The following is a 24,468-nucleotide window of genomic DNA, read 5'->3' as shown; positions in this document are numbered from 1 at the left end:
ACCCGGAACAGGGAAGGCGGGAAGGCAGTGGGTGGAGTCACGCACCCGGAACAGGGAAGGCGGGAAGGCAGATGTGGGTAGAGTCACGTACCCGGTTCTTATCCAGAGTGTTTTAGGCGCCCAACCGCAGCAGATATCCTGCTGCTGGGCATCTGTCCCGCCTTGCCTCTGACCCTGCACTGCTCCAGTCTTGTAAGATAGTGTTGACAGTATTATGCTAGGGCTTTATTCTTTCAATTCCCAACTAACTTGACCTGAAAGTGACGGGGACACAACCCAGATTTAACAGCATACCACTTCCCTTTCCCAGAATGATAATACTGGTGGCTTAGCCTTTCAATTGTCAATGATTCAAAGAGGCTAAACAGTGGGAATTATTAGACTTTCTTTTGGAAAGGTAGACAGACTGTTGACTTGGAAATACTCTCTGGCTGTGGGCTCTAGGAGACCTGTCAGCTCTGAAGTACACACAGAACTTAAGACTGATGCAGATGTCCCCAGCCCGTGCAGCTAAGTTCTTCCTGATTACTGCAGCATATCTGGCTGCCCAGAAGCTTAGGTCCTCGGGAGAGCGCTTCTCTCTCCAGTCTCCATGGGCTCATCTCAATACAGAATTTCTTTCCTGCTAAGCTGCTGACTAGCAGTCTCAAAGATCTTAAAGACTTTGTTCTGCATATACGCAGACATCTATCTGTGATGATGATAAATTGTTATTATAATGTATGGTTTTAATTATTTGTTGGGCCTTTTACATATACCTCTCAGGTTTCTGAGTTTATAGCTATTGTTTTTTGTTGTTGTTGTTGTTGTTGTTTGTGAACCATATTCATTGTCCCTAGCAATATTTCAGTTAACTTCCTCTTTTAAAATAACTTTCCAAAAAGATGTTTTTATTTTTTTGTTAATGTGAGTGGGTGGTTATGTGTTTGTGAATGCAGGTGCTCACGCAGGTCAGAGGCATCACTTTTCTCTGGAGCTGGAGCTAGAGTTACAAATAATTGTGAATCTTCTGGCATGGGTGCTGGGAATCATTTCAGGTCCCTGGAAGACAACTGCTCTTAACTGAGTCATCTCTCCAGCCCAGCTTCCTTTTTAAACTCCATCTACGTCCAGATATGCTGGATGGGAAATACACTGAAGTGGGACAGTCTTGAAGGGACTTTTCTAGAAGTGAGACACATTCATAGTCAGTATTGCAGTGTGATGGACATAGAATCATATCAGCCTGAGGAAGGCTATGTTTGCAATAGGGCCTGCTACCTGGGATTGCTCAGAGGTGTAAAACTTTTTGGACTTTGCAGATTTGCAGACTTTGATTCAGTCCAAGCTTTATGGAGAAAAATTAGTTAACATCTTTGAGCTTCAGAGTTTAGTGATACCTGCCTTGTAGAGCTTTTGAGAGGATTAGCTTGAACGAGGTACTATTTTTAAAGAACCCTGTCCTGGTAGGGAATTAGCACTGAGAATCCCTTTTATTTCATTTTCTTTAGAACACCAGGTTATAAATTCTTGAATGACAGACTGTGTGTGTGTGTGTTTTCGCTATATTCCCAGTAGCAGCTTGTAATAGGTACTCAGCTGAATAACTGAATTTGCTTCCATATTTCATTCTTGCTCTAGAATATTCCGAAAGCCACTAACAACTTTACTCCCCTTATTGTATTAACACTTAGAGCTTAGTCAATGCTTTGATCACTTTAGTCACTTATTTTAGTCTGTCTCCTACCCTTTACTCCTCTTTATGTCCACTGTTGGAAAGTTTCTGCCAGCTAACTTGCCAGAGGGTGAGTTAGGATTATGTGTCAAAAGCACCTGAAACAGTAATAAGAAACCATGTCCAAGTACAGAGGAACAGTTGTGAAGTCATGCCTTGCTTAGCCAGTCTTAACATGTAGTAGGGGAAAATTTATGGGAAAGGTTAAGTTTTGTTTCAGCTGTATGTAAAATGATGAACAAGCTAGGCAAGTTGGCACTTGCCCCACATACAGCACTCAGGAGGATTTCTGAAAGTTTGAGGCCAGCCTGGTGTAAATAGTACATTTCAGACCAGCCAAAGATGCATAGTGAGGTTGTGTCTCGAAAAAGTAAAAAATAATAACCAATTAAGTAAAAAATGGCTAGACTTTTGATTGTTCAGGTAAGCTTGTGATTTGAGCCTGGTGTGGTGGTACATACACACCTTTCAGTATTCCCAGTACTGACAAGGCAGAGGCTGTTGGATCTCTATGAGTTCAAGACTAATGTGCATAACAATATCCCGGACAGCCATGCTATATAGAGAAACCCTGTCTTAAACAAAGTTTGATCTGGCATGATAGAACTGTAGCAGTTCCTACTTGAGAGAGACAAAAGGGCTCTGAAATGGCTGAAAGGGTAATTCGTTCAATAGCAGAAAGAGTTGTGTGTTCTGAAGATGAAGCTACTAGGAATCTACAGAAGAGGCCTGTTTTGGCTTTAGCCAAGTAAGACCCATTCTTAGTCTATTGCTTTCCAGAACTTCAGGAGACATTTTTGAAGTTTCATGTTTTTTCTCTCTAAGTTTTTTTTTTTAAAGATTTATTTATTTATACATATGAGCACTCTATTTGCATGTATGCCTTCATGACAGGAGAGAGTATCAAATCCCCTTATGAGCTACCATGTGGGTGCTGGGAATTGCATTCAGGACCTCTGGAAGAGCAGATAGTGCTCTTAACCACTGAGCCATCTCTCCAGCCCTCCTCTCTAAGTATTTTGTTGACACTTTTTGATAAGTGCCAGATATAGAAATACTTGGTGATAACTTAGCATTCATGATTTTCAAAGTCATGAGTTCTATGAGGCAGGCCCCAGGCCTTGGAAAAGGCGACTCAGCCTTTGCACTTGGAGAGTTTGAAATTAGACCTGTCCAAAGGAAAAGGAAAAGGAAAGTGGGCAGCTTCTAGAAGCTGGAAAAGGCAAAGGAATTCTCTTTTGACTTTCGGATACTATGGAAGCAGCACTAAGCTGCATTTGCTCAGTGTTAGGGAATGCTGGGCTGAGAGCTGTAGAACGGCTAAGAAATGGGCAGATGAAAGGAGAATTTGGAAGATTCCTGGTAGACATAAGAGGGGTGGAAGCATAATGATGGTGAGGAAGTTCATTTTCAGAGGGTGTCACACTGCCCTGCCTCAGAAACCTTTGCCAACTTTAGCTTTTGTGCTCATCAGCCTCTGGGCCTCTGGGGTCAAGCCCATTGTGCTGTTTTTTTGTGATTGCATGTTGCACATCTTCTCCCCAGGCCAGCATTTCCTTTGACTTCTTATCAGCAAGTGACCTTCACTGTAGCAAACTCAAGAAACGGTCGGTTTCTTGAAGATGGGATGTAAAGGACTTTCAGTATTTTGGTGTGCTTAGGTCTGCCAGCTGAGGGTCGTCTCGTGACAGCAAGCTAAACTGTGACACAGGAGTCAGGTCAGGAAGGGTCTTTGACTCTTTTTATAACAGATTGCCACAAATTGGTGTTTGAAAGAGTCTGAATTTATTATTTGTGAGTGCGAAGTCCAGTTGGGCTAAAATCAGGATGCCTCTGCAGGACACATACCCTCCATGGTCCTGGAGAGTTTCTTTGTCCTTTCCAGCTTTTAGAAGCTGCCCACATTCCTTGGCTCATGGCCCACTTTCTCAGTATTAAGAACCAACCATAGAGTATTTCCCTGAAGATTCTGTACCAGGCTCTAATTCTCTAGATAGTTAAGGATAATAGAACTATTTTAATAGATGCCATCTGATTAATACCTTAATGCCACATACAGACCTAATTCTCCTCTGCCATTGTAGCCTCACATAGACACGTGTTAGGGCATGGACATATGTCTCATTGAACATAGTAAAAAAAAAACAAAAACAATTTTTAAAATTGCATTTAGTGTAGTGGAGAGAGAGAGAGAGAGAGAGAGAGAGAGAGTAGGTAGGTAGGTCAGTTGGCAACTTGGGGCATCAGTTCTCTTACCACATGGGTCCCAGGGATCAAACTCAGGTCATGATGCTTCATAGCAAGTGCCTCAACCATTTGGGTTATTTAGATTGTGATACTGAATAAGTAATGAAAAGGAGCCTCGCACCCCTACCCCATCATGATTAGATATTGTTCCCCTTTCTTCTGGCTTTTCTTGAATGAACCTGAAAGCCTGTGGCTTCTGGTGAGTCATTCACTGTTAGTGTCAGCAGGTACAGTGTACCCCTACTTTTAGGGAGTGCTACTGAGTAGTTGTACAGAGATGTGAGTATTTTCCATTCTTGTACCATGTGCAGGAATGAGCCAAGTCAGCAGTTAAGCAGAGGATAGATATTTAAATAGATTTTGACTTGGGCTGTCCTTTCATTGTTCAGTTCTGAAAACTATGATGGCAGGAAGTGAGCCATATTTTTATGTGTTATAAATGTGTGGGGTTTTTCACATTTTATTGTCAAGGTAATGAAAGACTTCTGAGATTTGTTTTTGCTTATTTTAGTAAATAAGTTGTTTCAGATGAATTGTGATTAAGTAAATGACCTATAGGGGAGTAAATTGTTAACTTAGTAAAATTATGTATAGTTCTCCACTTAGACTTTGAATTATGGAAGTGATTTATTTCTGTTTATATTATTTTATATTTGTCTTACATTATTACTTATAAATTATATTATTATAAATTATCCTTGTGTTGATTATAAAATATATAATACATGCCCCCAAATAGTTTAATATAAACAAAATGTAACTTTTATTTATCTCTTATGAGCAGATATTTTTTATATTATTATGACAAGAAATATAGTGATTCTTTTTATTTATATTACAGTGAATTTTAAAAGTATGAACCTTTTGCTGTTGATATTATTTCATTTGAAGTATGGTAGGAAAACTAGATACTAGAAAAATTAGGTTGGAGAAGTGGCTCAGTGATAGAACATGCACTTAGCATGTGCAAGGCCCTGGGTTTGATGGAGTTGGGGGTGATGGGGATGATAATTAAGGTCTGCCCCAAAGTCAAAGAAAAATAGTTGGAATTAAGACTAGAATCCTGTTGTTGGGGCATGTGGCCATTTGCTTGGCTAAAGGAAGCTGTATTTAGTGCAGAGAGCACAGAGGGACTTCAGTTACCAGCTTCCTCCACATCTGGGCCCTTGATTCAGTTCCAGCCCTGTAGTGACACATAGGTACTTTTTTTTTTTTTTAAATTTTTTATTCTGTGTGTATCAGTATTTGCCTGTTGGTATTTATGTGCACAAGATGCATATCTAGTGTCTGGAGGCTAGAGAAGATACTGATTACCCTGGAAATGGCATTATAGATGGCTGTAAGCTGCCTTATAGGTGCTGGGAATTGAACCTGAGTCCTCTACAAGAGCAGCCAGTGCTCATAGCTTTTACATGTACATAGATAACCACATTAATGCTGGCATTGATCTTTGTTAGCAGAAACATTTATAAGCATTATTAAACTTGCTCTATATTAAACTCACTTTTCTAAATGCTTACATATAAGGGCCTTCAGCTCTTTAAAGGCAAAGTATTGTACCCACCTTAACAAAAATTGAGGCACAGAAGATGGTGAATGGAGTCATTTTAGCAACTAGTCCTGTGCTGTGGAGCTGTAATCCAGCTGCCTGAAAGACTGATGCAGGATCACAGGTTTAAGGCCTGCCTAGGCTACAAAGAATGTCCCTGTTAGCTCAGTCGCAGCATACCTGCCAGGTATGTGGAGGCCTTCAGTTCGATCCTTATTATCAAGAAAGAAAGGAGGGTAGGGAGTGGTTAACAGCGTTTATTTTCACAGAAGACCAGGGTTCAATTCCCAGTGCCTACCCACATGGTGGCTTACAGCCATCCATACCTTCAGTTCCAGGAGACTCACTACCTTCTGACCTCAGGGGGCACTGGGCACACACATGATGCATGTACATACATGCAGGCATAGCACTCATACACATAAATAAATCTAGTTGTTTTCTAGAATACTTCACATGCTGCTAAAGAGTACAGTGTTAGTGTTGGGAATATGAGGCATTGTTTAGCATTACTGTTGGAAAGAATGGTAGTCCTTGGAAAGAGCTATAGCAGTGATCTTTTTTTTTTTTTTTTGAGATAATCTATTGCTACGTAGTCTAGGCTGGCCTTGAACTCATAATCTTCCTGTCTTAGGCTCCTAGTGCCAGGACTACAGGTAAGTTCCCAATGCTCAGCATAGTGGCCAGTTTTCAAAACACTCCCCTCCCCACCTTGCTTTGTAGGAAACCTATCCTCTTAATTTATCATACAAGTTCATCCTCTGAAATGATGTCTGTTGATGATGATTTAATAAACTTCACCTACAGTGAAATCCTTTATATATGTATTTTTTCATTCTTTATTAATTACACTTTATTCACTTTGTATCCCCCCTGTGGTTCCCTCCCTCCTCCTGTCCCAATCCCTCCCTTCCTCCACCCTCTGCATGCATGCCTTTCCCAAAGTCCACTGATAGGGGAGGTCTTCTTTTCCTTCCTTCTGATCCTAGTCAATTAGGTCTCATCAGGAGTGGCTGCATTGTCTTCTTCTGTGGCCTGGTAATGCTGCTTCCCTCTCAGGGGGAGGAAATTAAAGAACAGGCCAATCATTTCATGTCAGAGACAGTCACTGTTTCTATTATAATGAAACCCATACTGAACTGCTATGGGCTACATCTGTGCAGGGGTCTTAGGTTATCTCCATGCATAGTCCTTGGTTGGAGTATCAGTCTCAGGGAAGACAAGACCCCTGTGCTCAGATATTTTGGTTCTGTTGCTCTCCTTGTGGAGTTCCTGTCCTTTCCAGATCTTACTGTTTCCCACTTCTTTCATAATATTCCCTGCACTCTGCCCAAAGGTTGCCTATAAGTCTCAGCATCTGCACTGATAGTCTGCAGGGCAGAGCCTTTCAGAGGTCCTCTGACTTGTTCCCTCTTTTCTCCTTCTTCTGATGTCCATTCTCTTTGCCTTTCTGGATAGGAATTGAGCATTTTAGCATGAGTCCTCCCTCTTGATTAGTTTCTTTAGATGTACATATTTGAGTAGGTTTATCCTATATTATATGTCTATATGAGTGAGTATATACCGTGTGCATCTTTCTGCTTCTGGGATAGCTCATTCAGGATGATCTTTTCTAGATCCCACCATTTACCTGCAAATTTCATGATTTCCTTATTTTTTATTGCTGAGTAATATTCCATTGTGTAGATATACCACAATTTGTGCATCCATTTCTCCACTGAGGGGCATCTGGGCTGTTTCCAGCTTCTGGCTATTACAGCTGCTACAAACATGGTTGAGCAAATGTCCTTATTGTGTACTTGCGCCTCTTTTGGGTATATGCCTAGGAGTGGTATACCTGGATCTTGAGGAAGCACTATTCCTAGTTGTCAAAAATATGGAACGCTTCACGAATTTGTGTGTCATCCTTGCGCAGGGGCCATGCTAATCATCTCTGTATTGTTCCAATTTTAGTGTATGTGCTGCCGAAGGGAGCACTATATATGTATTTTAAAACGAGGATTTATACATGCTAACAGAAGAGTGTGTAGGATACATTAAATTAAAAAATAGTTGTAGTTCATTCATCCAAAGAATACAGAAAACCACTGGCTCCAGGTGTGCCTGGGTAGTAGATTAGTTATCCGAGTAAAAAAGGGACTTTTACTTTATACTTTATATTCTTAACATAGCTTGCTAACACTATCTTCCTCCACAGTGTTGGGTACCGAACCCAAGGCTTGTGTGCCCTTAGCTTGTGCTCCACCACTTAGTAGACTCTGATTCTGTTACTTTCATAGTTAGGGCAAAGAAGAAACAAGTACCAAAGGATGTGGATTCCTCTCTTGAGTTTTTTAAAACTTTAAAAATATTTATTCTTTGACAGTTTCAAAATGTATATATGTGTGTTGTTCACCTTCTTTCTCTCCTCCTGTACCTCCTCATGCTTCTTCATATCCACTGTTGTTGTTGTTGTTGTTCATTGAGTCCAGTGAATGCTGCCCAAGTGCTCATGGGTTGTGAGACTATCTATGTATTGGAGCATGGGAAACCTAGCTGGGGCTACACACCAGAACACTTTCTCTTTCCTTGTCTCCATCAACAGCCCTAAGCCCCTCTCCCATCCGTGCTGGCATGCTGATCAGGAAACCACAATTGCTGTGAGTTCATGAGTACAACAGCTGTCTCATGTCCAGAAGACCGCATTTCACAGTTTCTGCCCCATCCTCTAGCTTACATTTATTTATTATGCATATACACCTGCATGCCAGAAGAGGGCACCAGATCTCATTATAAATGTTTCTGAGCCACCATGTGGTTGCCTGGAATTGAACTCAGGACCTATGGAGAACAGACAGTGCTCTTAACCTCTGAGCCATCTCTCCAGCCCTAGCTCTTACATTAAAAAAAAAAAAAAAGTTTTTATTTATTTATGTATATGGGTGTTTTGTCAGCATGTATGTTTGTGTACCATTTGCATGCTGGGTGCTCACTAAGGCCAAAAACAAAAAAAGGGCATTAGTTTAATGAGGTACCCTGTGGGTACTGGGAATTGAACCTGAGTCCTCTTGAAGAACAGCCAGTGCTCCTAACCTCTGAGCCATCTCTCCAGCCTTCTCTTATAATTCTTTCTATCTTTACCCTTCCAGGATGTTCTTTGAGTTTTGGAGGGATGGGGTAAGGCAGATGCACTATTTAGTCAATAATTACTCATTCTTAGTTCTTTGGCTAGATATGAGTCTGCATTAATGCTGCTACTGCCAGAAGAGATTTCTTAGATCAAGGTTGAGAGAGAGTAGCTCTCATCTTAGTATAAACCTAAATACTTAGATATTTGACAACATGATCTAATAAAACAATAGTAGTCGCCTGGACATGGTGGCAAGTGCTTAATCTTAGCGGCAAATCAGTGAGTTCCAAAGTAGGCTAGCCTGGTCTATACAATGAGTTTCTACCAGGGCAGCTAGGACTATGTTGTGAGACACTGCCTCAAAACAAAAACAAGCTCAGTGTGGTGGTGCATGCCTTTAATTTCAGAGGCAGGTTGATCTCTTGAGTTCTAGACCAGCCTGGTCTACACAGTTTCAGACCATCCACAGCTATGTAGTAGAACATAAAAGGAAAACAAAACAGAAAACCCACCAGTGAAAGTAGATTTTCCCTAAAGGGTGATGACCTTCCCAGCCTTGGGCTTCCGACCAGCTTTACAGTTCCCTCAGACAGAATAAGATCAAATCACATCAGGAAGGTTTAGTAAGCATCATATCACTGTTTCCCATGGTCATCTTGCCTGGAAGGTCTGCATGGTGGCATGCAGAGGCTAGCGCAGGGTAATACTGCTGATGTGCTTTTCCCTCCAGCAGTCAGCACAGCATCTTCTGGTAGTGTGAAAGCTAGCCAGCCAGAAGTTTGCTGCTTAATTCCAGATTGATTTCCCTCTGACCTGCAACCAAAGTGTGTTGTGTCTTCATTTAGTTGTAGTGGGCAGCTGAGAGCATCAGGAATAGCTTGTGTTGGTTTGGGGGACTCTAGTACCCATTGCTGAATAACATATAGGGTGATATCCCATGCTTGGCACAATTTTTTTTTTTTTAAATAAAGCATGTTTTCTGGAAGCAGTACTGTCCATTTAAATTTCTTCTTGTGCTTTTAAAAATAGCTTACAAAGTAGTGGGATTCTCTATGGCTTACAGTTTTTTCATGCATCCTTACTTTTGGCTAAGCTGTCCTTTACCCCTCTTCCTTTCTCCTATCCTCCTTGCCTCTTCCCCCTTTGTTTTACATCAGAGTCTTGATATGTATGTTTCACTGGCCTGGAACTTCTTATATAGATAAGGCTGGCCTTAAACTCAAAGCTCTCCTTCATGCCATGGCCTTCAAATATGGGGTTATAGACCAGAAGAGGGCATCCTGTCCTTTAGGTTTGGGGTTATAGACAGTTGTGAGGTGTCATGTGGGTTCTGGGAATCAAACCCAGGTCCTCTTGGAAGAGTAACCAGTGCTCATAACTGCTGAACATCTTTCCAGCCCCTATGTCATGGTTTGTTAAGGAACATTGACTTGGGAGACAATCAGTTATATGTTTTTGAATCTGGGTCTCTCACAGATTATAGTCAAGCTATTGGTTGGGCTGTCATTATCTCAAGACTTCATTGAATTTGAAGCATGATTGTATAATCATGTGATTATTGGCCTCAGTTTCTCTTTGGCTGTTGGCCAGAGTCTCTTCCTTACCACTTGGCTTTCTGCTTGTCTGTGTTCATTCAAGACTGAGTTATTTAGAGAAAGAGGGAACACTAGAGTTAAGACTGGGCTAATGCAGGAAGTAGTGTGCCAACATTTTTGCTATTGCTCATGTAGATGATACAAGGTGAGCAAAGACTACTCAGGGGTTTTATAGTACCAGGAGGTGGAACTCATTAGGGGTCATTTTGGAGTCTAGTTACATGATGAGCCTGTGGTAATGTGTATCTTTTGCAGTATGGAGAAGAAAGTTAATTGGGTCAACATTTAGATGGGAGCTATTTATACGTCAATGCTTTGTGCAACACTATAAATAGTGGGTTTCCTTTTTCAGGTCCAGCACAGAGTCAAATGCAAGTTCCATCTGGCTATGGGTTGCCTCATCAAAACTATATGGCTCCTTCAGGACATTACTCTCAAGGACCTGGGAAAATGTCCTCCTTACCATTGGATAACCAGTGTGACAATTACTACTCTCGTCCGTATACAGTACCATCACAAAGTGTGGGGACTCCCAGCTCAGCAAACCAACCCGGAACACAGCAGATGTATGGCAGAGGTCCTCCTGCCCCTCACATGGGAGGATCCACCCCAGGATCTTTCCAAGGAGCTCCAGCGTCAGCATCCCATTCATATACGAGTGCCTCCCAGCCCTATTCCTCTTTTGGCAATCGCTACAGTAGTCCTGCCACGTATTCTGCCAACTCTTCTGCTGCTTCTCAGGGATATCCCTCTACCTGTAGTCATTATCCTATCTCAACTGTGTCTAATGTCGTGTATCCTAATGTTTCATATCCCTCGCTGTCTGCCAGTGAGCCATATGGGCAGATGTATACCTCACAGAGTGCTCCGCCTTCCAGGCCAGTGAAAGAATCATATTCTGGTCCAAGCACAGCTATTACCTACCCGTCAAGACCTCCACCTTCCCAGCAGCAGCCACAGAGTCATTCAGGATACAGTTCTCTACCATGGCCAGCTCCAGGCCTTCCACCAGCTCAAGACAGCCTCATCCGAAACCAAATGGGATCCCTGGCTACGGCCAACAGCCACCCAACAAATAGTGGTAAGTTGAGTATGAAATCCACCAAAACATGATTGACAATCAGAACATTTCCAGTCTTGTTTAAAATGGTATTTCCTAATAGAAACATTGGAAATTAGAAATTAGCTCACTATTGCACTATATTTGCTTGTGTGTGTTTGTGTGGTATTTTACTGAATCTTCCCAGACCCTTGTTGTGCCTTCATTGATAGTTAGCTCCCCGGTGGTCTGTTTTCAGAGCCTGGTTTCAGTGCCTCGATTGAGATGTCAGTCAGTGTTTGTTGATGTCTTTTATACATTTGTAGTACTTGTCCTTAATGTGAATTGCCTTGGATAGATTGAAGAGTCTGTTTTAAAGCAGGCCAGCCTGGTTTACAGAGTGAGTTCCAGGACAGCCAGACCTACACAGAGAAACCCTGTTTACAAACAAACAAACAAACAGAACAAAAGAAAAAGAAAATTCATGCACAGAATGGTAGCTGATGACGCCATGGTAGTTTTCTGAGTGTTGTCTTTAGATTATAACCATCTACTCAGTCATATGTTAAGGGCAGTATAGAAAGGTAGATAGAGTATTTCAAATTTTAATTAGAAATTTAGAGTAGTACTGAACTGTACATTTGAATTAAGCAAATATTGTGATAACTAGTTTTTTTAGGCAGTTGGTGAAGTCATATTCAAAACATGGAGATAAGACCTTCAGTGCTATCTTGTTGGCCTTTATAGAAACCTATGCTGGTACACTGCAGGTCAGGGTCAGCCTTAGGATTTTAGGTGATTTCATTAGAGTCCAGTGTGTTTGCAGTGCTGTCCTTAGTTAACTTAAACTGAACTTTACATTTTCATTAGTTTATCCCAGTTAAAAACTGTCTCTGTAGATGACTCTCTAGTCTTGGTCAAGTGATCTAGTATACGTTTAAAGTGTATTTTAAACAAATTTTACAAAACACATGATTTAAAAAATTATCAAGGTACCAGGCGGGGGAGGTAGCCCAGTCAATAAAGTGTGAGGTCCCAAGTTTGATTCCCAGAACTGAGGTTAAAAACCAAAACAAAAAGCTAAAGGCCAGGAATGATGATACTCTTATTCATTGCTGGGGCAGTGGAAATGGATCTTTTTTAAATTAACTTTGTGAGTTGCACATCATTACCCAAATCCCACTTATTTCCCCATCCCTTCATATCTGTCCTCTACCCTTGCAACCTTCCCCCAAAGGGGGGGGGGGAACCAAGCAAACAAGATAAACAAAACAAAATATAAAAAACATCTCATCATGTAGTGTGTCATAGTGTGTCCCACATCTTTACTTGCTTATGTTCATTGCAATGGTCATTGTTCATTGTGTTCACTGGTCTGGTTCGAGGCCTGTGGCTTCTCCTGCACAATCAGTACTAGATCCTTACTGGGATGCCTCTTGGATATCCCGCTGCTGCCCTCTGTCATGGGGATCCTGTGGCTTTTGATCTGCAGGACCAGCTCTTTTCACATACTCCAGCAATTCATAGAAGAGATAGATGTTCGGGTGCATCAGCTCAAAGCCCTGAATCTAAGCCTGGGAGGTAGCTGAGTTGGTCAGCCTGCCAGCTCTCCTGCACCCACACCATCACAGCTGGCAAGGGTCAGGGGCAGCCCTTCTGCTCTTGTGCCCTTGGGCAGGCTCACTGATGCCTGCTCACTGGTGTCTTGCCATAAGGGCTACCTACTTGTGCTACTACTTTAAGCGAGGTGTGGCCTCTACCCAACCCCCACAGTGCTACAGCAGGCAAAGGCAGGGCCAGAGCTCTCCTGTTCTCCTGACCCTGAGGCCAGTTCTCCTACCTGCTGCAGGGGCAAAGGGATGGGGAGGTCATCTCTCCCTTGTCTATGCCACAACAGGAGCCAGCTTGCCTGCACCCCTGCCTTCAGGATCAGCTCTACTGTGGCAGTGGGAGACTGTCTGTAAAATGCAACTGCATAGCCCCTGAGAAACATCTGAGGTTGTCCTGTCATGCATACTCCTGCATGTATACCCACATGAATACACACTCACATACATGCACATAAACAATTAGCAAAATAAACTCTTTTGTCAGGATGAAATATTTACCGAACATTATTTTGATTAAACAAAATTACTTTGACTATTTCTTGAATCATTATATACATAGCATATGATAAAGTAGTAGTATCTGCAATGACATTTTTCTGTGTAGTGTTATAAAAGAAACATCTAAACAGCTTGTATAAAAATGACTGTGTACCCTGTTTAAAACATTACTGCACCAAGTAATAGTCTTTGATATTGTTCTCTGTGTTGACATCTAGATGATATATCTGAAAGAAAGTCAAATAAATAGTGTAGGAGATGGTTATATAGGACAAAGAAATGTAAGTTAGAAATACGTTATGCAGCCACACTGGAAAAATATTCAGAAAAAAAAAGCAAGTAATATAAAGGAAATCAATTTCCTCTTTGGCACCTTTTACGATTGCAGATTGTGAGCGGAGAACAGCCTAGTTGGCTCTGTTACTCTTCCTTTCCGATTTCTAAAGCCATTCTTGAATGTCACACTCTTTCACTGTGTGTCCCTCCTCTAAACCTTGAGGATGAGAGAGGTCCACTTTGGACAGTTTTTCTAGTTTCTAGCAGCTATGATGTGGGATAGGTGAGGGATTTTTAATTATTTATTTCATAGGTATGGGTGTTTTGCCTGCATGCATATTTGTGCCCCATATGCATGCAGTGTCCAAAGAGCCCAGAAGACGGCATCAGATCTCTTGGGACTGGAACACAGATGGTTGTAAGCCACCATGTGGGTTCTGGGTACCCGAGTCCTCTGGAAGAGCAGTCAGTGCTCTTAACCACTGAACCATCTCTCCAGCCCCAATTTTCTTTTTATTATTTTTCTGAGGCGTTAATGGAGGAAAACCATAGATATCTTCCCCTAGTCTTCAGCCATCAGCTCTTCTGTGCAAGGTGATGGTACTATTCTATTAGTGTCTCAGAAACACAGTTGTCAGCAGTGTGGTAGGTAGAGATACCAGGAGAATACAGGACTCAGGGAGGAAAAGCCACAAGGGAATGAATACGATTACTTCAGAGAAGTGTGAGAACAGAAAACAGCACTTTCTTAGAGAGCAGTAGGTATAGCTTGATGAGGGAAAAGAAGACTCGGGTGGCATGACAAAACTCCAGCTTGAATGAGGGCAGCAGTGCTAGCCGAGAAATTTCCTTCCAGGTCCTAGAGAATTTTATGAGCTAAAAAATAGGGGTTACCTTTTCTGTCTTTGAGAGGCTGAGAGACCGATAGATTCACTGTGTAGTATTAGCTGGCCTGGAACTTGCTGTGTAGACTAGGTTGGCCTCACACAGAGTTCTGCGTGCCTCTGCTAAGTGCTGGGATTGCAGATGGTGCCACCACACCCAGCAAAAATTATTGATTTTATGCGCATGAGTATGTGCCTGTATGTATACATGTGCACCATGCACATGCCTGCTACTGTGGAGGTTCATGTTGAATACCCTGGAACTTGAATGACAGTCAGCTGTGAGCCACCATGTGGATGCTGGAAACTGAACCTAGAGCCTCTGTAAGAGTAGCAAGTGCTCTTAACTGCTGGGCCATCCTTCTGGCTACACTGGCCTTACTTTTATAGTATTAAAAAAAAAAAAAAAAAAGATGTGTTCTCAGAGATCTGTCTGCCTTTGACTCCTGAATGCTGGGAATAAAATGTGTGCATCACACCAGCTATAGTATCTTTTAAGGCTATACACTCAACTCAAGTTTAGCTGTATTTTATATAGTGGCAGTTTATGTGTTTCTGATGCAGTCACATTCCTTTTGTGAAAAGGACAAACTCTTTGTTGGCATGCTTCTCTGATCCTTAGTGTTCGTAGATCTAGTCACCACCCATTAGCTATTAGAAAGCCAGTTGTGCCAAGGGTTCCGGTGTTGAGATAATCCTGGGTGAAAAGATGAGTTTCTTCGGTTGGAAGTGTGTAATCCACTTGGGGCAGCAGACACTAGACAACAACAGGTGCAAACCTGCTATTTGAGTGGCAAGAAGCAGAGGGTTATAGTCCTTGGAAGGCCCACGGTGGCACATTGGCCTACTACTCATGTGCTTTAGGGGAGTTTTCTCTCATGAAATGACATTTTAGCTGCAATCTGAAGGATGAATTCCTTGTATAAGAAGTAAATTGTGGCCAAAATAAATACTTAAATGAAAAAGGTAAAATTTCAAAATTCTTTAGAGGAAACGACCATCTCCAGAACTTTGGAGTGGTCAAATTTTATAAAGAAAGCTCACATAGCGCTAGCCATGAAAGGTGAGCATGAAAACCTCAAGTAATGTCTAGTGAAAACTTATCTTTGAAAGGCAATATAAAATGAAACAAACTAGAAAGTAGGAGGGGAAAATGTATTTTTCTGGTTATATAAAGACACATACAAATTGGTGTGGAAAAGACCACAACTAAGAGAAAACTGTAATAGTCACAGAGGAAACCCAGAATAGCTACTAGATCAGTAAAAATGAGAAACTGACAATACTGAGGCTGGATGAAGATGTGAAATAGTCAGAAACACTGTTGTAGGAGGGTGTAATGGGTGGTTGAATGTTCTTAGAAAAATTTGACGTAATGGAACGGAAGATAGCCACACCTAGAAACAAAGCTGTCCCAAGTTGGTATGTTTTCTTTAAAGAAGTCCTTCTCAAGTTTCATGCACGAATCACATGGATCTTAATAAAAATGTAAATTTTGATTGTTGGCCTAGTGTGACTGGGCAGAAGAGCCAGCATTTGAGCACATTATGAAGGTTGTGTCTCATATACTATGTTTTGACTAGGAAGACCCAAGAGATGACTGTTTCCTATTTTAGATATATAGCACTCTAGCAAATAATAACATGTAGTTGAGACACTATGAACTGATTTCTCTCTTAAGCAACGACCTGTTTCTCATAGGCAATGATTTTCATTCTTTGCTGCACAACTTTCTTCTGAAGCTGTGGCACAGGCATTGAGAAATGGTGACTAGGGATGGTGAAGTCTTCAGTCTCCTACAGTGGAAGTCTGCTTACTAAAAGTGGTAAAGCAGCCATTTTCTGACTATCTTCCATCTCCTTTCCCTGTTGTACCCAACTTAGCTTGTATGTTTAATAGTATGTAGTACACATTTTGTTTGGATACCAGGTCCCTACATTTCTCTTAGCCCTAGACTTAAGTTAATTTATATACACCCATATTTGTGCATGTATATATGTGTGTACTCACTGCTTACCACAAAACCATACCCTCACTATGGTTTTGTCAGCATTCTCTGGGTGGTTAATCTTTAAGATCATCCTGCCAGTGTTCTTCACTACTCTGAATCATAAATACTTCATTCTAGATGTTCAACCTAGTATTTTGGTGAGACCCTTGCTTAGTTACATTTGAAGTGGGGTGTCTGGTTAGAAACAGTAGACACGATTGGCCTTTAACATGGCAAGAAGAGGGGTTTCCTTTCATGGTGGCCCCTGGGCACAGCACTCTGAGTTGGGGCAGCTCCCTACCACTGCTGAGCATCTCTCGGGAAAAGTCACTGCCCAAGGAAGAGCTGTAACTGATGTTGGGGTTTGTGAAAGCTTTGGGCTTGTCCTGAGGGTAAGGCTACCTGGTTTACTTTTTGGACGAGGCTTCTGTTTTTCTTCACCTTGCCTCACCTGGATGGAGCTGTCACCTGCCTGGGTTTGCATTTCTTTTCTCTGTATGTTACAGCTGTCCCAGCCAGCTGCTTGCAAATTTTCAAAGTTCTTTTCTCTTTGGAACAGAGTCTGTTTTTTCTTATTCTGGCATATCACTTGGTCATCCAAGGTGCTGCCTGCTACCATCTCTTCAGAAGTCTCTCATGCCCTTTCCTAAATGCCTAATCTAAGTAGAAAAGACATTCAATAATATGCTCGTCAAAGTAAAGAGAAAATGTCATTGCACACCAGAAATACTGGTTAGTCAGCTCAGATTAGGAATGATCAGGATGCATTACTAGATCTGTTACATCTGTTTATCATTATAAATGCTGCCAGCAGTCTTTTTAGTATATTTTCAGTAATTTCAGGTATTTCTTAAGATAAGGGGTAAAGTGGTGACCAAAGATAGAAGTGCCATATATTGGGACACAGAAAGTGCTGAGTTGGCGATTTTTAATGCCCCTATTCCTCAGTTGTACACTGTAAGTTAACATCAAATAAATCTGTTAGGGAACAGGTTGTGTCCCCTCCAGATTCATAAGTTTAAGTTGAGGTGCACGGTCCTAATACAGTCCCAAGGCAGAATATAACTGTATTTGGAGGTAAGGTCTTTAAAGAGGCAATTGCTTTCAAGTGAAGTCATTGGGGTGGGCCTACACCCAGTATGAATGGTATTTACAAGAAGGTTAGCACTGAGGTGTGCACAGAGACCATATGAAAGTGAAGGGAAGATGGTCATTTCCAGCTTCAGGAAAAACAAACACCAAGACAACTTGTTCTTGGACGGCTACCCTTCACCATTGTGAGAAAATAACTTTGCTTTTTTGTTTTTTGAAAGAAAGACGAAATGTAATCTGATGATCTCATTACTTTTATTCACTTTACCTTGGTCCCTATTGTGCAGTATAATAATTAATAGCAGCGGTCGTTAGTTTATAAAGAAAAACGGCATTTCATTTTGTCTGAAAAGGTAATGACATCTTGAAATATTTTGGTAAAAGTTGTCATTACAAATTATTAAAACATTGGTGACTCATTTTCCCCTTTTGGGGGAAATGGTTTGTTTAGACTGTCTTCTTTCTAGATACCAAATCAGTGTGGTGGCACTGGAGCTTCTGTGGACTTCAGAACCATTGCATTTTCTTAGTAAAGCTATTTAACATGTTTCAAGTTTGTTGCTGTGAATGAAATGGTTTTGTCTTCAGTTGCAGACTCTCTGTCTTGTCCTGTTACAGAAAATGTCCAACTCCCTAAGCCCAGCTCCGTAGTATCCACAGTTTTGCAAGGACCCTCATCAACCAGAATGCCACCTGCTCCAAGTCACCCAGTTGGGCCTATGCCCTCGGCCCCCCCACCCCCAGAGCAAATGCAGACAAAAGGTATGTGAGGAGCTGCTCATTTTATGTATATACATACTCATGTCTCAGTAGCTGATTTGACAAAGTCAGACTGGATAATTGTAACTAACTGAAAACATGAAAAAAGTAATTTATAATCCAAACACAAATTTGACAGTTTAGTTTTTTATGTTAGTTTATAATTTCTGTTGTTGATTAGATACTTTATATAATTTGGGTTACTAATTCTTCTATCTGTGATGTTAAATTTCCTTTTTAAACCATTATAGACTTTTTTTTTTAGGATAAATCAACCATCATCATCTTATTTAGTGAATCTTTGTGTCTTGTTTAAAGATTTCTGTGCTTGTCATTTGTGAATCATCTACAGTTTGGGGGATGAGAGGTGTCAAGGTAGAATTGTACCCTCTGCTTGCATCATTGACAGACCATGCAGTTTATTTAATATTCTGAGATAAGTAAGTGACAGATTGGACATAGGCTGTATAGATGGTGTTTCTCCACGTTGTCCTTCTTGGTTACTTTCTACATGGCAAAAATGCCAAAATACTGATGTTTCTGGCTAATCTGTCTTTCATTTGATTAGAATTTGTATTTCTAGTTCACTTGAACTATTTTAAGTACTGTATTTAATATGTGAGACAACCTCTAGCCTTGACAATGAAAAACTCTTCTGTTATGTTCTGAATTTCAGAAAAGGCACTAAATCCTTAGGCTGCTTTCACAACCTCTGTTATGTGGCTAACAGAAGTCTTTCTGTTAATTGTTGAGATTATTTGCTTTATATTTCCTTATTTGATTTGAAAGGAATCAATGTCCAAAGTATTCACTGCTCTTTCTAAGTGTTTGCTTCCAGAGGGAACAGTGGTAGGAAGACTTAGCTTAATCATGAACTTAAGTTCTCCTCTCCTGTCCACCCCAGTATCTTTCTTGTGTCTTCTACATTGCTGGTGTCTTCAGTTACCATTTTACATTGTACTCTGCTACATACAATCACAGTATTTCTTCCTAGTACATTTTAGAAAGAAGTTCCTACCATTTATTGGATACTTAGACTATTCAAGATAGTAAATATATAAAGATATATTTTATCTAGTTAATATCCATATTAAATCATATGGCACAAATCTCTGATTTACGGATTAAAGAAGTGAGATTCATGGAGTTGAAGTAATTTACCCAAGATTACAGGTTAATAAGTAGCAGAGCAAAAAAATTCTTAATTCAAATCTGTCATATATTCTTTCTAAAATATATAACATTTACCGTTGTTGGCTGTTGACAAACTCTTGATTTACCTAAGATCAGCTATTTGCATAAGTAGCATAAAAATGTAGTACTGGAGATCTGTGAATTTGTAACCTTTAATTATTCTTTTTTGTTGTTGTTGTTGTTTTTAGTAGCAGATTGCTTTTTGCCTTTGAGTAGATCTAGGTTATAGAACCTAATTGCTTATGTGAGTCAAGAATACTGTGGTTGTGGAAATTGTAGCCTGCATAAATGGTGCTTTTGGAAGCTGTGCAGTGCTCCATCTTTAGAGTTTTTTTTTGGGGGGGGGTTGTCATGTGATCATTACTGCCATCCAGACCCTAAGTTCTGTTCTGAAGACTTAATAAACCATAAATTGAAAATACCTATGAAGCTTCTGTACCAAATGTATGCAGATGTGGTTCTTGTTATTGTTCTCTAAACAACACAGCAGAGCAAGTATTTATACAGTATTTACTTTGTATTAGGCGTAATATATAATCTAGAGAGGATTTAAAAGTAAGTAGGAGACTTGAGTATACCGGGGCTTTCAGATCTTTTTGTGAAGCTAAGCGTGGTGGCACTGTAGATTTTGTTTTTGTGTGTGAGTGTGGTGTGCATGTGTGTGTGCATGTTTCCTTGTGTGAGGCTGTGCATGTGTGCACATGAGTGTGTAAACCTGATAGAAGTTAGTATCAGGTGTCTCTCAATGGCTTTCCACTTTAATTTGAAGCAAGGTTTCTTATTGAGTTCGACAGTTCCTCATAGTCCTGCTAACTAACTCACCTCAGGGATTCCCTGAGTTCTGGGATTATAGGCAGATGCTTCACTTGCCTGCCTTCTACATGGGCTCAGAGGGTACAGACTCTGGTGCTAAAGTTTGCACAAGTACTTTATCAGACACTGAGCCATCTTCCCAGCCTTCACAGAGAATCTTAGCCAGTGTATCTGGAAAAATATTTGGTAGTTCTAGAAAATATTCCCATTTCTTTGTTTTTGTTTTTGTTTTTTTTTTAGTTTTTATTTATTTATTTTTCTTGGCTTTTTAAAGAGTTAGTATACAGAACCAGGTATGGAGGCACAGTCATTGAATCCCGGTGCTCTAGAGGAAGGCAGAGTATAAAGTGCATAGAAGGAAAAAGCCAGGGATTAGAGGCAGGAAACCAAGCCAGCCTCAGCTGCACTTCAGGTTTGAAACTAACCTGGATTATACGAGACTCTCTCAAACAAAACAAAAAAACTTTGAGAGAGAATAACTGGTAATCATTTCAGATTAAATATATATAACATGTTTTCAAAATATAGTGGTAGCATGTACAGTATCTACTTCGTGTCAGGTACCATATGTGTAAGCAAGTGAGACATAGGACTTAATCCTAACAACAGTCATTTGAGGTAGTAACTACTCCATCTCGCACATTAGTTAACTGAAAAATGGGAAAGTTAGCTGGGGGGTGGTGGGGGGTCAGATGAAGTCCTGAGTGAATGTGTATTATTTAACATGAGTATGTCCAAGCCAAGACCCTCAGGCTCATGGGAATTGGCACAGCCTTCCCCAGGTCAGGCTCAGGGAAGTGGCAAAGCCTTCCCCTGTTCTGAGTATGAATGTAGACAGTGTATGCAGAGAGCACCACCTGCAGCTTCCTCCTCCCAACTTCAGCTCTCCCTCTGCAATGTTGGAGCCTAAGATTGCTCCTTACAGACAACTCCCACCAAGACTAGCTAACCCCTCCTCCTCTTGCTGGACGTAGGAAACAGTGCTGAGTTTCTGGGTCTTTCAGTAAGTGCCCTCCACCAGAGAGAGCAAAACCCAGCCGATCTCAGCTTTTCTGTATGTGTGTCTGTCATTTCTTCAGTGTCTGTAGTTTCTTCATTCCCGCGTCACCCCAGTCAGGTTTCCAGTACCTAGCCATGCTGGATGTGGCAAGTGGCGCCTGAACAGAGACCCTGGACTGTGGGGAACTTGCATCGGTCGGATGAGGGAACGTCCCCCAGAGAAGTTCGCAAATAAAGGTAAAGAGAAAGATAAAAATGAAGGTAAAGGGAGGGGGGCTGTAATTGTGTTAGGTATAAAACATGGCCAGGTAGAATCTGGAGATGGGAAGTTGTTTTTTAATACTTTGAAGGAAGTTTTGGGGAACTGTGAAGCACAGTGAAAACATTACAACTCCAATACTTCTTAGACGTATTCAGGAGACGAATGTACCCTTGGCTTCCCAGAGAAGGAATAGGGAGTTTGATTATTACTTGGGAAAAGATACAGAGAAAGCTAAGAGACATAGGGCTGAGCAACCCAAATGTATTTCCATTTTCACTTGCAGTTTTTAGAGTCTTCTTATATGTTGATTCTATGGATTCATGGTTGTTTCCTCAAAGGAGGGCAGGCTCTGGAGAGTTGGATCTGCAGAGGCAGAGAGGCAAATTTAATTCCCAGGGCAGGCTTGCCCTGACCTGCCTGAAGCCCTGGACTCTAATCCTGAGGAAAGTGATTTCAATGGTGAGGATATCCAATCCCAGGTGATTACACTTTGGGTCTGGGCAGCAGCAAGCTTTAAGAGTTATAATCTCACTCCCTTACCACAAACTTTGTAAGGCTGAGAGATTTGAGGAAGACACTCAGGGTTTTAAGTGTTTTCTCATGTTGGAGCAGATGTGATTTACAAAATTCAAACCAAATGGTACGTTATCATGAGACTTTATCTTTTATATCTCAAGAGGGGGTCAAGCAAGCCTGGGTAGCCTATGGGCCTGTGCCTGTCTATACCCAAGGACTTATTCAGCATATCCTCAGTGGCAATGTTGGTCTCCTTTCTGATTGGATAAACATGCTAAAATCTGGCCTCAGCCCAGGAGAGTAGGCACTATTCAAGACTGGGTTTACAGAATTATGTGAGGGCCAGGCACAATGTAATCTGGCCCATGGGGTTGTTGTAGCTGTAGGAGTGTTCCTGGGTACAGGACTTAGGAAGAAACCAACAGGAAATTAAACTATCCTTTGCAAAATTACCAACAAATTAACATAGCTGCCTTAAGGGCACAGAGAGAATTGCCCTCCAAAAGGAAAAAAACCTTGGAGGCCAGAATTGTGCCCAGATTTTGTGACCTGGTTCTTTCAAGCTACAGTGTGACCTTATAGTTGACCCTGAGACAGGAAAGGTACTTACGTACTTGGTCCTTGAAAATCCTGACAAGACCTATAATGAGGCACATAGGGACTATCAATCATAAACACTTATATTACAGGGTATGATTCGAGTGTATATGAACTAGCCACCTTCAAGACATTTTTGCAGCAGTCCTTAATTAAGTTATATACCCTGAAGGGAAAAATGGGACATTTGCATGTGACTCCTGTCACAAGGATTTCAAATTTTAATAAAAGCATGCCTCTGTACCCTCCATTTCCCATGGTCTACACTGCCTTCCAGGTTTATGCTGAGAGAGAAATCCACTGGGCTAGCAAATGCTGTTCACGGTATTCATTAGCAACCTCAAGTGGGAAATGGCTTCAAACAATCAGTACTGTCACCCTGAGAGTTCCCGTGAATGATAGTACAGACAATAAAGCTCAGCTCCCAAAATGCACCATTGATGAGCTCTATGAGGCAGCCTCAGGCAGTGGGGGACTGAACCTCAGTTCTGCCACCTGAGTTAGACCAGCCTTTGGGTCCAAGTTAGCAGGCACAATAGGATTTACTTTAGGTGGAACCAGCTAGAACCTATGGGTGACAGATTCACCCTGGGGGTAGTAGATGAAGATTGTGTGTGTGTGTGGGGGGGGGGGGGGGAATTAAGGTTCTGGTTCAGTTGCCCCACACTTCTTTTGGTACTACACCTGAGTTTAAAGTAGCTCAACTAAAATTCCATGCCCTCTACCCAAAGTTTGGCTATGACAGCTGGGATACAAAGTGAATAAATTATAATAAATAATAATAATAATAAAAATAAAGAAATTTGATCCATTAAAAAAAAAAGCTCAACTAGTGTTATTCCCAATGCTAACCAAAGAAGGGCACTCACAGCTTAGTCCCATAAAGACAAAGGTTGGGGGGCTTCAAATCATGCTTACTGAGTGTAACTATGAAAAGAAAATCACCCAGAAATGAAGCTGAACTTAAATGGTAAAGCTTCTCTTGGGCTTATTGATACCAGGGCAGACATGTCAGTAATTGTGGAATGACACACTGGCCTCCCGCATAGCCAATTCAGCCAGCAACAAGCAGCCTCCAGGGAGCTGGTAAGGCTTAGGCACCATTACTCAGTTTGCTGTGATTAGTTGTCCCGGTGCCAAAGGGCATGAAGGTGCTTTTAGGCCATACATCCTGCCCAGTATGCTTGTGATCTTACACAGCTTAGATATCTGAGCCAAATGGGAGTCCTTTTATGTAGCTCAATCCATACTCTTTGGACACTGCACCAGGGACTTAATCCTTTATGGAGTTTAGGTAAAATATAAGATGTAGCTATTCCCATAAATCCTCAGGTGATTACAAAAGGCTAGGAGTGGGGTATCTCATGACCGCTGCTTTTCACTAGCAGCCCTGGTTAGTGCTACAATGCATGCCCGGTGGCAAATTTCCTCCCAGATCACTTGGCCATCAGAGAAAACTGTCTGGCTAGATCAGTGGCTACTCAGAGTGGGAAAACTGCCTCTATTGCTTTGGTGGAGAAGTAGCTACAGCACAGACAGGTAGACCAGTCCATTAAGCTCTGGAATATCCCTATCTTCATTTAAGAAAGAAATCAGGCAAATACAGGGTGCTATAGGATTCAAGAGCACAGGCAGTGGGACCCAGCCCCCAGGACCACCATCACATTTTCATTTAATTATAGTTGACTTTAAAGAGTTGCTTTTCACCATTTGGCTACCTCCTAG

At 41.3% G+C, this 24,468-nt stretch overlaps 1 protein-coding gene and 1 non-coding gene across 5 annotated transcripts in view; one reads left to right on the top strand and one right to left on the bottom strand.

Annotated features, from left to right (window-relative positions):
- Sec24b (SEC24 homolog B, COPII coat complex component) overlaps nucleotides 1-24,468 on the top strand; it is a 77,316-nt gene that overhangs the window by 4,683 nt on the left and 48,165 nt on the right. For 2 of the 4 annotated variants that reach the window (XM_055628110.1, XM_055628109.1), the window contains exons 2-4: nucleotides 10,567-11,295; nucleotides 18,222-18,365; nucleotides 21,483-21,605. In XM_055628110.1, coding sequence (XP_055484085.1) covers nucleotides 10,567-11,295; nucleotides 18,222-18,365; nucleotides 21,483-21,605 — 996 coding nt within the window. The remainder of the gene's footprint in view (nucleotides 1-10,566; nucleotides 11,296-18,221; nucleotides 18,366-21,482; nucleotides 21,606-24,468) is intronic. The other 2 variants (XM_055628112.1, XM_055628111.1) reach the window with 1 other exon arrangement.
- LOC129692107 (U6 spliceosomal RNA) lies at nucleotides 7,381-7,487 on the bottom strand. Its single transcript, XR_008722634.1, has one exon. It is a non-coding gene; the product is annotated as a U6 spliceosomal RNA (small nuclear RNA).

Source organism: Psammomys obesus, unplaced genomic scaffold (assembly GCF_907164565.1).
Source record: "Psammomys obesus unplaced genomic scaffold, mPsaObe1.curated_primary_1811, whole genome shotgun sequence".
Lineage (NCBI taxonomy): Eukaryota > Metazoa > Chordata > Mammalia > Rodentia > Muridae > Psammomys > Psammomys obesus.
The sequence above is the reverse complement of the archived record's forward strand: the minus strand, read 5'-3'. Positions and strand labels throughout refer to the sequence as shown.